This window comes from Antedon mediterranea, chromosome 10, assembly GCF_964355755.1.
Source record: "Antedon mediterranea chromosome 10, ecAntMedi1.1, whole genome shotgun sequence".
NCBI lineage: Eukaryota > Metazoa > Echinodermata > Crinoidea > Comatulida > Antedonidae > Antedon > Antedon mediterranea.
In genome coordinates, this window is record NC_092679.1 from 15,527,433 (window position 1) to 15,544,401 (window position 16,969).

General features: G+C 33.5%; 2 protein-coding genes across 2 annotated transcripts in view; both read right to left on the minus strand.

The window, feature by feature from the left end:
- Positions 1-526: 526 nt before the first annotated feature.
- On the minus strand, positions 527-16,909 carry LOC140060597 (atlastin-2-like). The gene is made up of 12 exons (XM_072106878.1): positions 16,727-16,909; positions 13,866-14,097; positions 12,548-12,682; positions 10,961-11,065; positions 8,561-8,668; positions 7,943-8,035; positions 7,569-7,707; positions 7,220-7,347; positions 6,028-6,084; positions 5,610-5,681; positions 4,778-5,209; positions 527-4,231 (listed from the first exon to the last, which is right to left on the minus strand). Exons 2-12 carry the CDS (start codon positions 14,082-14,084, stop codon positions 4,178-4,180), a joined length of 1,542 nt encoding a protein of 513 aa, XP_071962979.1. The 5' UTR covers positions 14,085-14,097; positions 16,727-16,909; the 3' UTR covers positions 527-4,177.
- LOC140060593 (endoribonuclease Dicer-like) overlaps positions 11,370-16,969 on the minus strand; it is a 123,800-nt gene continuing 118,200 nt past the window's right edge. The window contains exon 16 of the transcript XR_011847344.1: positions 11,370-11,463. The gene's annotated coding sequence lies outside the window, so the exon portion shown is untranslated. The remainder of the gene's footprint in view (positions 11,464-16,969) is intronic.

Consider the following 16,969-nt stretch of genomic DNA (forward strand, 5'->3'; position numbering starts at 1 on the left):
TCTTATTCAAGTACTTAAAATTATTTTTGTACTTTCATCGCGTGCTTATGTTTCAGTAAATTAAATGATTCAATTTTAAACAAACTATTTACAATCATTTGCAAACATATACAATTGATAAAGGAAGAGATTATAACGTATTGTCACTTCTTAGGATACTATATGCAAGTCACATGTATTGTACCCAAATACATAAATATTAAAGGCACAATTTCAATACCTAGTCATTCATAAATTGTGCTTTACAAGTCAAAATGCCCCCAACAACAAGACATGAAATCAGTAACGCAGAGGCCTGAGTTTAGGAACCCTAAGTGGCCCTCTAACTCAGGGTTTTTAGCCTTTCTCAAAATATTTTAATGCCTGGTTTTTCCTCTGGACACTGCTCAGGGCCCCCATAAGCTCCCTGGGCCCATGGGTTTAGCCAGTGAGCGCTCATAGCCGTTACAGCACTGCATGAAATATGGTGACATATTTGTGGTCAGGGCGTATGTTGACACAATTAAGTTACTTTCAGATCTGTGTCAACATACATGTATTTGTATACAAATTGTATATATCGACATTTCTTTTAGTTTTCGTAATCTAAAATATTCTTCTGCAGTTACTACTATATTTGTTTACTGTAACAATAGCATATGATTTTATTTGTTTCAATGTAGGAGTTGAGTCAGTCACTACATTAACAATATACTAAATATTTACATAAGTTTTAAATAGTAAAAAATGCAAAATGTAGTTATACTGTCGTAGAATAATTTTGACTTGGTATCTATTATAAGACAACCTGATTATATAATAAATAAATATGAAATTATATCAACTTAAAAATAACTTGATTAGATAAAATGATTATAATAAATAGGTGGAATTATAACATACATCCTGATTATATTATATATATATATATTCATTTTTTTAAATTATTTATTCCAAAAAAAAACAGAAACTCCAAAAATGTTGTAGCATAAAGAATACACTATTGTGAATAATTTATTGTTCAGTGCCAGAAAAATGTTGTCATTGCTGATATATGCAAAAAGTAGTGAGTGTCTATTTATTGTGAAAAAATGGGCAACAAAAATACTAGTTTATTAGTTGTGTTATTAAAGTGTATATTGGTATAATCTGGTATCACACTAAAGAAATGTAAAACATAAAACGGAATTTTTTTCAAACATGCAACTCATACTTGATTAACTATATTAAAGATATTTGAAAGTGGCTAAGATAAAATATGTAAATTATCATATTGGTGAAACCAGGGAATAGTGTTCACTATCTCATTGTGATACAAAGTAGACAAGAGATTGAAAACGGGAGATAAATATTTAGTAATAAGATATTAAATTGCTTAATTTAAAATATAGTTCAGGTTGTAAAATAGTTCAAAAATATATTAATTTCAAATAAGACTATACATTTTGAAAATATCAATGAATGATTGAAGAACAATCATATTTTATATATTCAGTATTTATTAATGTATATATGCCAGAATATAGTCCCAGGGGCCTGGGTATAAAAGTTGAAAACAAATTAGGGGTGGGGTTATACTAGGATTACATGAACAACAAAATTACCAAAGTCTTGTATCCAAATTTAGCCTGAATTGAGGGCGAGACAAAACTCAAGCATAGGATTGTACTCGGCCATGCACAGTACATCTATTAAAGGCAATAATACTACTGTTGTAGTGAACAAAACAATGGCATCAACAAAATATTTTGGCAGTGCAGTCACTCACTGCACTTTTGGAGAAATCTGTTAATAACAACATTATAGTAGACGACACAGCCTTGGAAATCATCCAGTTCGTTACACTCTTCATTGTCATGTTTATGCTCAATACAGCCTCAAAGCCGAGTGTGGTTTACTGAATTATATGCCTACTGTAGCATAGACAAAAAGTAGGATATTTTTCTAATGACGAAAATAAACCAGTTTGAAATGATAGAAAAAGCCACTGTGCTATAATATTATGTGCTGTTTATAAGATCTTCAAAATAATTTGATAATTGAAGAATCGTGCATGTTAAATATAAAAACATTTATAGTTATATAATTTTTTATGTTTGATGAATACTACGGGCGATTTCCAAAAATCAAATTACATATGAACAAAATGTTTATGGTCTCAAAAAACACCTTTACACTTTACACAATTTGTTATAACAATTTTGCAGAAAACATGAAATTTGTAATGCAAAGCACCATGTGTAGTAGCATAATGCTTTGTTTAGAGCAAAAAATGCTAGACCAGGGAATGGATGATGATAAACTAGTGTGAACAAGAGCACTATCATTATTACTCCATATGGACCAGTTCAGGGACTGGATGATGATACACCAGTGTGAACAAGAGCACTATCATTAATACTCCATATGGACCAGTTCAGGGAATGGATGATGATACAACAGTGTGAACAAGAGCACAATCATTATTACTCCATATGGACCAGTTCAGGGACTGGATGATGATACACCAGTGTGAACAAGAGCACTATCATTATTACTCCATATGGACCAGTTCAGGGACTGGATGATGATACACCAGTGTGAACAAGAACACTATCATTATTACTCCATATGGACCAGTTCAGGGACTGGATGATGATACACCAGTGTGAACAAGAGCACTATCATTATTACTCCATATGGACCAGTTCAGGGACTGGATGATGATTCACCAGTGTGAACAAGAGCATCATTATTACTCCATATGGACCAGTTCAGGGACTGGATGATGATACACCAGTGTGAACAATAGCACTATCATTATTACTCCATATGGACCAGTTCAGGGACTGGATGATGATTCACCAGTGTGAACAAGAGCATCATTATTACTCCATATGGACCAGTTCAGGGACTGGATGATGATACACCAGTGTGAACAAGAGCACTATCATTATTACTCCATATGGACCAGTTCAGGGACTGGATGATGATACACCAGTGTGAACAATAGCACTATCATTATTACTCCATATGGACCAGTTCAGGGACTGGATGATGATTCACCAGTGTGAACAAGAGCATCATTATTACTCCATATGGACCAGTTCAGGGACTGGATGATGATACACCAGTGTGAACAAGAGCACAATCATTATTACTCCATATGGACCAGTTCAGGGACTGGATGATGATACACCAGTGTGAACAAGAGCACTATCATTATTACTCCATATGGACCAGTTCAGGGACTGGATGATGATACACCAGTGTGAACAAGAGCACAATCATTATTACTTATTAAAAGCACTATCATTAATAACTGGTAAAACAAGGTGAACTGGACATATTAAAGTAGTTACTTATCTACGTTAAGCTTTGAGGTAAAATGTTTCAAACTAGTGAATGACAACAATAAATATATATCTAAAAGAACGTCTCAGATACTAGATAATTCTTTCTGAAACATAAAGAGAAGAAAACAATATTTTCCACAAAATAGATTGTTGGCCAGCCTGTAGCCAGCATTTTTATAGGAGGGACTGGATGACAATATACAAAGGGGCATGTTAGCATAAAGCTCTGTCTACACTATCAATCTATATGTAATAAATAAATATGATGTGCCCATATATGGACACAATGACATCAAATCACTCCCATATTAGAGCACAAATCACACTTTCTATTTTTCAAACTAGTTTGATAATGTAGACAGAGCTTTAGCAAGCATTTTTGATTGGGAAGGAAAAGAATGTCTTGGGTCTAATCTGCCTTTTTGCATGGCACGAGTTGCCAAATTGCCAAGAGCTAGGCCAAAAAAGGGGGAAAAGTTAAATCCTAAAAACTGCTTTTGCTACTGACAGGTCTCATCATACACAATTGGTAAAATGGAAGTTGTGGCAATAGAAGAAACTATACTCCAGGGTTGAAAATACTGTAGTCTGCACCTCATTTTGAGGTTATCTTAATCATCTTTGACATAACACTAAGATTGCATATCTAAAATCACTTATTTTTTACTTTTTTGGTGTAGGGTTTGAGTTTTAATTTTAAATAGAGTCCGATTTTATTTTGTTTACGTAATAACTGTCAGCTTTATTGTTAACTTCCTCACCTCAATGTTTATCTTTATATTTTTTAATTGAATTATTAATATTTAAGTGTATTTCAATGAGTTAAAGTAATGTTTATTGAGTTTTCCAATTTAATGTACAACTTAATCCGTCTTCTCTGATCTTCCCTTTGTTTTTTGGTATAGTGGTCCAAGTACCTAAAATATAAAAAAGAGCAATCATTAAAATAGAAATAAAAGCACATTTGCGAGGATAATTTGAAAAAAATAAAATGAACTTTAACCGTGGGTATTACTTTGTTTACCTCAGTGATATTGAGGAGGCAATGAGTTACAACTCGTAAGAGATGCATACTATCTTAGTGTTTAGTATATGAGCATGTTCAGGTCTAGTTATTTACCTGGGTAAGTTGGTGATCTAGCCACCAAAGTTAGCACTAATTTGTTCATGAAGCCAACTTACCTAGGTAAATAACTTAGCATAAATGGGCCCTATGTTTGTTGTAATTGTTGATGTATGGAAGTACTGAGAATTACAGTAGAACACTATTAAGTTCTGTCTACACTATCAAACTAGTTTGACAAAAAAAAGCGTGATGTACCCAAATATGGTAGTGATATGACATCACATTTTTTTGTCACATAAAGTTTGATAGTGTAGACAGAGCTTGAAAGGGACATCTACAGGATTCAGTGTCTGCTTAATAGGGGTCCTAAAGTTTTACTATAATTATTTATACTCGCCTGTATCCAAATTTTTTCAGCGATAAAATCAATTTTAACTCCAACGTCGGTATACGTTCCAGTAAACTTCACATAACCCCATAAACCAGTCAACAGCAGCGAGATTCCAAGAATCAAATTCGCCATATTTGATAACGGATAAATACCAATGATTCCAAAGAAGCCAGACGCAATATACATAATGACCATCAATGTAAGAAACGTGATCGGCGTGCGCGCCATATTGAAAAGGTTTTTACTGTCATTATGTTTAATGTATTGGTCATATCGCTCCATAATTTCTAACTCCAGTTGCTCAGCGAAGGGTTCACTAAAAGTTTTGCCGCCCATTTTTGGAACAGCCCAAAATCGTTCAAGCACAATGCTCTTTACGGTAGCGTGTCGTTTCTCAAGATCATCTGGATTAAGGTAGGGCTTGTCTCCGCCACAAATCTAAGGGTAAACAAAATCGTACGAAACGTCAATAAGATGTGTATTTAATTAATAATGCACACCTTCTATTTGTGTACCACAAATAAATGTAATTATGGAAATCAGGAAACTAAGGGAATTTCGATTGGCTACAGTGCAGCGTCCTAACCAGATTAACAACAGGGGCTGATGGACCAGTACATCTGGGTAACCCCCTACTCTTCTGAAAGATGGACAAGGTACTGTGCATACTTTTTGTACTGTGTGCACTGGACTTTTAAGTCCATTAAGACGTTTTCTTTGACTAGACCTATGGTCAAGAAGAGCCTTGAACCTGTGTAGGTTTTGTGGCTTACGGGGCCCCTGCCTTAACCACTCGGCCACTCTACATACTATCCAATACAAAAATAAAATTAATCACCTCCTCCATTTGATTAACATAGTCGTCTTTTGCATTTGCTACAGCAGACAGATTATTTGCTTCAGCAGTTGCCTAGTAACAAAAACAAAAGTATCATGAAAACAAAAATAACATTCATTATGTTATGATATAAAAGGATCAAAGACAAGCGACAGTTCCGAAATACTCCCTATCGCTCGGATTGGTTTAATCAATCACATTGCGTTATTTCCTTGTGTTGTGTTTCTTGTGGGAACCAAGCTTTAGGGAAGGTCTCATAATCTTGCTATACTTGTCAAATAGCAAAAAAAGTTATTGATAATTATAATACAGTTTGGCTATGATGAGTTCATAAAACAGATAGACATTGTTATTGTTTCGTAACAAAATATATGAAAAACAATTTTTTAAGCAATTAATAATTAGATTGTAACGTTACATTTAGCATGGACATTGGTTCGGGTAATTCGTCTCCTTGATAAATTTTAATATATGCCTGTAAATAAAAAAAAAGGGTATGTTAAATAATTTATTACAAAATTTATTCCAATTCCAACTCGCATATCCTAGGCCTTTTATACTTCCCAGATGCATTTTTTTTCCTATGCGGTTATGGCAGAAATCATAAATAATTCATTAGAATAATTATGAAATGATATTGGACATTATAGAGGATGCTATATAAGCATGGAGAGAGATTAAATACCTTGCGTAAACAGCGTTTGCCAACCAAAATGTTTGGTCTAGTAGTAAAGGCTCTAACCTATAACACTGGAGCCAAACAACAACATTTTTTTGATTTGATTATTTTTTAATATAGTTGAGAGAGATTATTTAGAGGGTTAGGTTTAGTATATTTAGGAAGTAGATCAGCTATCTTGCAATTCTTTATAATTTAATGTATAGTATAGTAATATAATATATACAGTAGAACCGGTGTTTTACGTTCCCTCGATTTTACGTACGCTTAAAATAACCGATGACGTCATCATTTTCTTACATTGAGGGCGCAATTTAACAACAACAAAGCACACAAAGCCACAATCATGGCTGTGTGAGGAATTCTGCTGTGTATGGGACAAGCTACGCACATGCATTCCCCCTAAAGCAGCGACTGTTTTTATTGATAGAAAACAATTACATTTTACACTTTATTTAAACATCGCACAGCCTGTATATACTGTACTTTTCTAGTTAGGCCTTACATCTTGCTAGGCCTGCTAGCCTGGCCTGAATAGTCTAGGCAAGGCCTAGCTAGTGACCACCTGCATACTGTACAGAAGTAGGCAAACACGGCTAGCTACGATCTCTCTACGTACTGTATTTGGGGTCAATTTAAGGTCAACCTTGATTTTACGAATCCCTTGTTTTACGTACGCCTTTCGGTCCCGTACCGTACGCCTTTCGGTCCCGTACCGTACGTAAAATGAAGGTTCTACTGTATAATGATTTCTGCCTTAACCTCATAGGAAAAAAATAATGATACCCGGATATAGGCTTAAAAACAAAATATATCTAGTCTGTAAACACAGTAGAAGCATGCATTTAACGGAAACCTAACTTTGTATATACATAGCACCTGGTGTTGCAGACAATTTGTTTATGCAAAGTATTAATAAGAAACCACTTGCCTTAAAGTATTCAACTAAACTAGCACCTTTAACAACATTTCCATTAATCTTCTTGGTTGCCAATTTATCACTTGATAGAAGATGGGGAGCTAACACTTTTAATTCATCTCGAAATTCATCTGATATATCTAAATATAACACAAAATGATACACATTCGATACACTAAGATACTGCAAACGTACATACACATACAACAGCAAGTAACTAGTCATCATAGTTCATTATTTTTGTTGTGAAAGATGAAATAACCTATTTTCACTTGGCTTCACATATAACTTTTCATTTTCATAAAATTATTTTTGCCATTGCGCTCTCATTGTTTGTATACTATATGGTGAGTATCATTACCTTGAAGACGACCATCAAACTTTGGATTGCTAGCTACCTTCAGGCCTGGATGAGGCATTAAAAAACATTCAACTTCCTGGAACAACTCTTTGATATGTTTTCTTACTGTTTGTAATTCTTCATGTTGCTTATCCTCGATCTAGAAAAAAAAACACAAACTAAATTGCAGTCCAATCCTAGAAATAAGTTAAACTTGGCATGACCACAGAGATGCTTTTTCAGAATCAGCATTTAACAACATTTAATTTATTTCTTTAGGCAATCAATCAAGGATTGTTAAGAGTCACTGTCATCCAGAAAGGTGGCAATCTGTTTCATAGGAAAGAACACAAGCTACCTAATATCTCCAACATTGACATACACCTATGACATACCTTCAAACGTTTTTCAAGAATTTCCTGGCCTCCTTCAAGACCATACTCTGCTTCATATGGGTAGCTCCAGTCACGAACAAGAAACATTAGATTCTAAAAATATAATTAACATTAAAATTTACAGATTCTTTGACTTGACATTCCCATTGATATGTATTTCTTAGGTTTGGTTTCCACTTGGATGCAAAGCAACAATGTACGGCCAACACAAGTGAGTTGACTAATCACAAGCAACAATTCGGATACTCCGTCATGATTGGTCAAACTACTTACAGTGCGCTTATGTCCTTGCATTGTATCAAAATGGGAACCAAGCTTCAGACTTGGTGTACAAATATGATTTTTAAATGCTTGTCATACTTTATTGCAACAAATTTAAGATTAGACCTTCTCCAGACCCGACAACACCAATTAGCATTTTGAAATATTTATTCCATCAAAAATTTTCCAAACACAGAAGTGGGAATTTTTTGAGTAGTATATAAAAAGCAGACTATCCAATGAAGAGCCAATTAGAGTAAAGTGTTACATCATCAAATATAAAATGGAATTTTTTTGAAATTTATATTAATGAACATAACTTTTAAAAAAATAGCCACATGTATGCAAATTACTAACCTGGAATGGCTTTGAATCATTATCCTTCATTGCAAGCCGTCCATATTCTGTAAAAAGCTGCAGGTGCTGCAAATCATCCTCCTGAATGTTCATGCTAATGTTGTATACCTACATAAAAAATGTTAAATAATGAATATTCATGCTAATGTATAAATAATTACAATAATGAATATTTATGCTAATATACAATTACAATATACCCATATAAACAATCTAAATAATGAATATTCATGCTAATGTTGTATACCTATAAAAAATTTAAATAATGAATATTCATGCTAATGTTGTATACCTATAAATAATTTAAATAATGAATATTCATGCTAATGTTGTATACATATAAAAAATTTAAATAATGAATATTCATGCTAATGTTGTATACCTATAAATAATTTAAATAATGAATATTCATGCTAATGTTTTATACATATAAATAATTTAAATAATGTATATTCAGAATAATGTTGTATGCCTTTATAAATAATTAGAATGATTAATAAAATATTCACACTTACACTATACTAATGCATTACACTAAGGAATATACTTATATATATATATATGTCCTACATGAATATTATAAGGACTATGCATGCTAATGACAATGTTGTAATTTAAATAATTATTATTCACACTTACACTACGGTATATATCAATGCATTACACCAATAAATACAGTATTTATATCAATATTTTTTGCATAAACACATTAAAATAATGACTATTCATGCTAATGTTGATTTTAAAAGTGAAGAATTTTATAATTGGTGTTTTTTTCATATTAAAAAAGGTAAAGGTGAGTCCCGTGTTCTCTGAACGTAGAGGAACAAGCTGTTAGGAGCTCATTGTACTAAGCCTCGGCATTATGTGGTAGGGTGGCCAGTTCCTTTCCACGCCGCCTTTTTTCTCCCTAGTATTTTCAACCAGGTACTCATTTTACAGCTGAGTGAACTGGGAGTTGTCGGGCATTGAACCCGGGTCTATCTGTACGACAGTCAAGTGTCCTAACCACTCGGCTATCCAACTCCATTTTTCATATTATATTATTTATATGTTATGTGAGCTGAGCCATATCTATGATATGATAAAAAGGAAGGGACATCCGAGCATCCAGAGAGGGAGACCAGCAGAGAGATGCAGGGGAAAATTTCATTTTAAAATTTTGTTTAGAAATATTGCTAATCAAACGATTTTTTAGTCGAGAAACATAGTTTTGTATTGTATTTTTTGCTACACAATTTTAGAAATGTGTAGCAATAAGGTTGTTTTGTATAGCTTTTTGCTATGCTACACTGGCGAAATTATTCCCTGAGATGGCGCGAATCACCGAGCCATGTCGAATGAAAGAAGGTCAGTAAGTACAGAAGACTAGATACATTTCAATATATTTGATTTTTACTAGAAATCAAAAAGGTTAAATTCAATAAAATCATTCAACAGTTAAAGTGATATGCTATTAAATACTTAATATGCTATCAAACCATCTATTACTAAGGTATCATGAAGATGAAATTGTATACTCTGTTTTATAAGCTCATTTTTATATGCTGTGTTTTAATATCACACATTCTGAGCACTAGTATTAGTATTACTTCACTGTTATTCACATAATAATTAATGTACAAATCTTGTATAACAATCAAATTAGCTATTACCAATATGCATCTGTGGTCAAAGGTCATTCAGTACAGGAACGATTTATGTAATTTGACAATCAATCATGCATAATATTCAAAATAATCAGATTCAATTATCTTTATTAAATAATCAATTCCATAGGAACGGGTTAGAGGTCAAATGAATTATTCATGAGCTAGGTATCTATATAATATTGTAAACTGTACATATATTTAGTATAGTATTGACATTGTAGTACAATAATATTTAGATTCAAATTCAATTTTCTTTACACTATTATGGGCAAGGCCAATGTGGTTTCAGCTTTGTGAAATTGTTAAAGACACTTTCTCTGCAATTTTTTACATTTTGTAAAAGTAATACATTACCGATTATGATAAAAAAAGGGAAAAAAAGTACCCCAAAATGTAGTTCTTTACTTAGGCGTGACTTGGCCTAGGCTAGTTTGTAGGCTCTACTCGTAGCCTGGTAATAACGGTAACGTCAAACATCATACCCTAGCATTAGAGGATTCGCGTAGTCTCGTTACAGAATTAATTGTTTTTCTTTTTTGGACAGAATCTAAATCTATCCAGTATTCTCAATAAAAAGTTTACTCTATAACATAAAAAATCAGAGACCGTAGAAGCAAAATGAACATATCAATCTACAGAAGTAAACTACAGAATGATCTATTCAAACAAAGCCTGATTATATCAATTTTTTTAATTTTTTTGGGGAGATAACACATCTTTAAATAAATAATTGATAAAGCTACTTTACCTGTACTGAACTGAGCATAGTGCTAAGAGCAAAGACAGTGGCACAGTCCTTGACTGTAGATTGGCTATCAAAAGCACCTTGAGTATCCATTAAAAGCACAGCAATCTAAAGGAAAAAATAATGTTAGACGCCTATGTAAATAATATGTAACTTGTGGTTTACCCATTCAATGGACAGGCACTATCTATTAAGTGAATTAATGATGACCTCTGTGCGACCTGACTATGACATATGGGCTAGAACTATCAAACGTGAAATTCGGTTGTGAGACAAGAAATTGTTCCAGAAAAGCACATTTTTAATATTGTCATACCTGAACTGATAACGGGGATCTAAAAGGTGTCTGGATGGAAGATATGACTATCGGTCGTGCAGCTTAAAGCTGTGTCTACACTACACTTTATGCAACAAAACAAGCACGAATGTGCGATACTCGGGGTACAGCAAAAGAAGCTGTAATGACGTCATAAGACGGGATGTGACGTCACATACACATCAATAGCCTTGGTACCAAATATGGCTATACAGTACCATCTTCAAGACATCATATGGCTGCATCCGGTTTGAAATTTTAAAAATCTGGCTCTATAGCTTTGAGGACATGTCCCTGTAGTATATTCATGCCAAATCCCAGCTCAATACCACAACGAATAAGGGAGGAGTAGTACTTTATAAATCGAACTTTTTACTCAATAGTGCCGGATGGAAGAGAAGATGAGAGAGTCCTAGACTCGGGTAGCCCGAGTAAAAACCAAAAAATGTGATGTGCCCATATATGGACATGATGATATCATATCACTATCATATTTAGGCATATCACCACCATATTTGGTCACATCACACTTTTTTGTAGTGTGGACAGAGCTTTAATCTTTAGTGCTATACAGAAACTAGTGACTATAATAAACATTCCTAAAAACAAACAGTTTAAAAATATCAAATATGTAGATTCATAATTAATTAGATTTTCATAAATTCATATTTGCCAACAAATTACCGCTGTGTGACTGTACAAGATATTGTAAACTTTGGCCTCATTTATAAGCTTCAAAATAAACACGTTTGTAATGGGTATTTTAATAGAGGAGGCATGAAGTAAAACAACTATTAAACGTGACTACACAAAAATTAATACCTTAGTAAAAACCTAACACCTGGACCACATCAATCCTAGTTAGAAGTTTCAAGCCTGTTAAATTGATTACTTTGACTTTTATATATTCTGAAACGGCTACATAAATTCTGATTTTGAGAATTGATAGTAAGCTGTACAGATTGGCATTCTTATCCTCTCTACCTCTAATTCTTCACTCACACAGTAGGGTGGATCCATGATTTTTATTTGTTTATTCAATAAATATAGGCCTCCTACTCTAGACTATTTTACAATAGATATCATTTTCGAAATCTTTCTTTTCTTAAATGATTTAACTAAATATAATATAATGCAAAAACTTAATTTGTAGGAAATCATTTGTAACAAAAACATTTATATTATTTTGAAGCAGGGATGTGCATCATCAGAGCCTAAAAGTGCTGTTCTAGCACTATCAATCAACAATTTTGTAAACATAATATTAAACATACCTCTTTCTCGTCCGGTCCAAGGCATAGAAAGACACGACTCCACATCCAGATACCGGTGGTTTCACGGTCGGAGCCTCCCCGCCATGAAAAACCAGTTAAGGGCTCATCGTTACTTCCCATCCATTCGGTAGTACCCTATTTTGAGAGAGCAATAATACTATGTTTAAATAAAATATATAGTTTAAGTTAAACCATACTCTCTGAAAACCAGAAACTCTCCCAAAACCAGCTTGGTCTTGCTATGGTCAAAAAAGACGGAATTCATTTTTCCAGTAAAACACATTCAATATATCAGAATTTCTAGAAAACCAGATATATCAGGTCAGCCCAAGGGTGTCTGGTATTGGGAGCCGAGAAACTGCAAGTAAAGTAATTACCAACATCTCTTTCTTGTCAAAAATTGAAATAATATACATAGTCAGAATTTTTAGTAGACATAAGAAATTATTACTTAACTACAGACAGCAGCAATTAAATAATAGAGTACATACGTATAGAAAATGAAAAACAATACATTAATACTTAATTAACATGCATCATAATTTAGATCATAAAGGTAATTATCGGTCATTTGATGTTACCTTTCAAATTAAAATTTTTATCACAGTCATTAAAAGGTCTGACATGTTCAACAATTAATGCCTAGTGTATCAAATGAGATTCCTCAAAATCCTACTTTTAATTTGGCTATTTCAATATATTTTCCATATTCGATTCAGAAACCTTTGTGCAGAATACCTGTTACTTGTACTTTTTTTGGATGGTGAATTGCAAAATCTTTGTGCTAAACAAAAATTTGTGTTAAAAGTACTTTTTTCATTTGAAGAGTAGCGAAAGATTGTTTGTTGATTACTATCTCCAGACTCAAAATATTTGACTAAATACTATAAACTATACATTTCCCATAATTCACTTTTCAATTGTATGACCCACTATGTAACTCCTGGGAGAGGTGTCATACCTTTATGTATACCATGACACACCCCTGGACCAAAAAAGTGACGCATACATGATTCACCTTGTTGTAGTATAGTGCTTCATACAGTTGCATAAATTTGTTATTCATTCTAATTCAAATGTTAGTTTTGACTATATAGTTTTCATTGGCATTATTGCAAATTTAGTTATTAAAAATTCAGCAAACAGCCCAAGAGGAAAACCATGGGCCAATGGCCTATCACAGAAGTGGAAACGCCTCTTTCAGAACCACAATGTTGTAAAATTTATATAGCGCTAACCATACATATTGTCCCAAAGTGCTAACAATGTTAAAAAAAACAATATTTTTTAAATGTAACCATTGTAACGCCATACTTACTCCATCTGACAAGTATCTGAGAAAAAAGTCCAATAGGAAAGATTTTCCCTTGCGGAAAGCACCAGCTACTGATAACACAACAACATCTTTGTTCTTCACATGATCCTGGAGGAGAATACTCTCTAGGACATCTTCTTGCAGTTCAAATGTATGACCGTCGGTCACTTTGACCACTTGTACTGGACCTCCACATGCGGCAACTTCAGGGATGGGAGGCATTTTCAGCGACTATCTGTTACAAAATATAAGCCAAGTGACTAACTTTAGCCTATAGGCAACCTTCAATTTCAGAACAAAAAGTCAATTATTTAGGGCTTCACACAATGAAATCCGGGACTTTTGGTCAAGGCAGTCCAGTACCTCTTTCACACCAAAACTCTGGAGTAATCTACGGAGACACTCCGGAGTGATCTCCGGAGACACTCCGGGGTTTATGACCATTCAAAACATCGAGAAACTCCAGAGATACCCCTTTCATACCAACCGAGCTAAACACCGGGGTTTATAAAACAAAATTGTAAATGTCGCCCTCTATTTTGTTTGTTTACATAGCGACGATCATTCGAGGATGACCTTTTGACCTAAAAACTCTGAAGTTTGATGTTGGTACCTACAACACAAAACACTGGGGTGTCCCTGCAGTTTGCTCTCCAGAGAATGTTCAGCTGTTCAACCCCGCAGTTTTAAACTCAGGAGTTGCTTGATTTTACCTTTCACACTAAAACGGCGGGGCGTTAACTCCGGAGTGTCTCCAGAGTTTTGCATTTGGTGTGAAAGGGGTCCCGGACGTTTCGTCTGACACAATATACAGTGTTGTAGTAATCAAGTTTTATAAGACGTTTGAACTTAGTATTTAAATTACATTAAATGTAAAATTTTTATAAATATAAAAATTGATTTTCTTCAATGGGATAACAAAGATAGTATCCATCAATGTTATCATCCATTATATATTATTTAATTGTTAAATTTTAGTTTAATAGTTTAGATTCACACTTTATAAAACAGCGTAGCGAACCTCTGAAATGGGAAGATGTTTCAATATAGATAGGGGCCATCCTCTCCCAAGTCAAAACATTCTTCTGTTCTGCTATCAGCCACATGGGCATGTGGTCTGTTGGGACGCCAGTGATTTCTATGAAATGCCCAGTGCGCCTTTTTACGAGATTTTGTGTAGTGATTACAGTAACTTATAAGTACTACTTATGTAATACGTATGTAATAAATAAGTAATCTTTCGAGTTAAAGTTCAGTGGATTCCATAAGATTGTTCTTGTGTGTACCATGTGAGTCATGTTGTCTCTCAGCCTCAGGACTAATAAAGTATTGACCGGTTAAAATTAAATAAACATTTTTTTTTTTAGTAATCATTTAATATCATATTTTTTTGCATTTTACAATACTATTATACAAAATATTTGGCGCTAGTTCCGTTTCGCACCTGTCGTTTATTTCAACTCAAAATTGGTTAAGTAACTTTATCGTGACTACCACACCTTAGAATTAGGCCTCAAAAATATTTTTACGAAGGAGATCACACAAAAAGTAAAAAATAAATCCTTTAAATTGATGAATTTACAGACGTGTTTCTCGCACATCGGTTCGTGAATTTTGCATACTCCATGTTCAATGTTGTTGTTTCTATGGAGCGCCAAAAGAGCAATCATAATAGAGGGCTAAAAACTCAATAAATTGTGTATATTTAATGCATTTATTGGTGAAAATTACGTTCAATTTTATCATATTTTGTCAATGTCAATTCAACAAAAATATTACTGTTGATACTGTACATGGTTTTTGCAGGAACTTTTAGGAATGAAAATCGACAAATTCATCATCATATTACATGTACTGTAGGGGTATACCTAATCTAAATAATATTCCTCTTAGTCTTAGTCTTACTCTTAGGTCTAGGGTTGGTTGCTATTTGGAAACAGCAAATTATTAGCAGTAAAATGTTACAGCATTTTTATTGACAAAATATATTAAAATTAAACGTGTATTTCAATTATAAATGCATTAAAAGAAGACGCATTCCACTGAGTTTTTAACCATCTATTGTTGTTGCTCTTTTGGCGCTCCATAGAAACAAAAATATTGAACTTCGAGTATGCTAAATTCGCGAACGGTGTGCGAGAAACATGTCTGTAAAATCATCAATTTAAGGATTTATTAGTTACTTTTTATGTGATTCTTCTTCATAAAAGTACTTATGAGGCCCAATTTTAAGGTGTGGTATTCACAATAAGTTGCTTGACAATTTGGAGTCAAAAGGAAGTCGAAATAAAAACAGGTGCGAAACGGAACTAGTGCCAAATATTTTACTAAAAAACATGATTTTATGTAAATATTTTATCGAAAAATGTCGTAGTTCATACAATTGCAGACTGAGGGGCAACTTGTTTACTTTACATGTAGCCTATATAGGCCTAGAGGCTAGGCTATGTAACATAGTTTGTGGCTAAAGTAAAAACGATCATTTTTGGAGATGTTTTAGATTGTATTATAGGCCTAGGGCTAGCCTATCTATGGATACAAGTCAGATTTTCATAATTTCTTTAATTATATTAAAAAGGCCTACTTTTTATCTACTACTCTATCACAGCAGTCTATCTTTCCTAAAATAGGCCTAGGATCTATTCCTCTAAACTCGCCTTAGTAGGTAGGCCTAGTAGCCTACCGCCGCCTGCTTGAATTTTAGAGCCCTGACCAGGCCTGCCATACACAGCACAGTCTATGTCCGGCCTAGGCCTAGGCCTAGCCAATCGTCGACCAAAAATATGTTTAAAACACTTATAAATACACTTATTACACACAACTAATATTTTTCATGGATTTTTTTTATTATACAACATACTTACCCTGTACAATATTATATAAGAATTCTTTAAAATAGATAGCTTTAATCAGTAAAAATATGATCAGTTTGATTTCGAAACATCCATTTGGTTCTTCTCTACGTTTAATTTTCTTGTGATGTCTATGGAGCGCCAAAAGTGCCTGTAAAACGATTGTAAATGAACACAATCCAATGTAATATGAAATTATACTATACTCCGAGAAAGAATTCTCACCCATACAATTAAAGAAAATCTACAAATTAA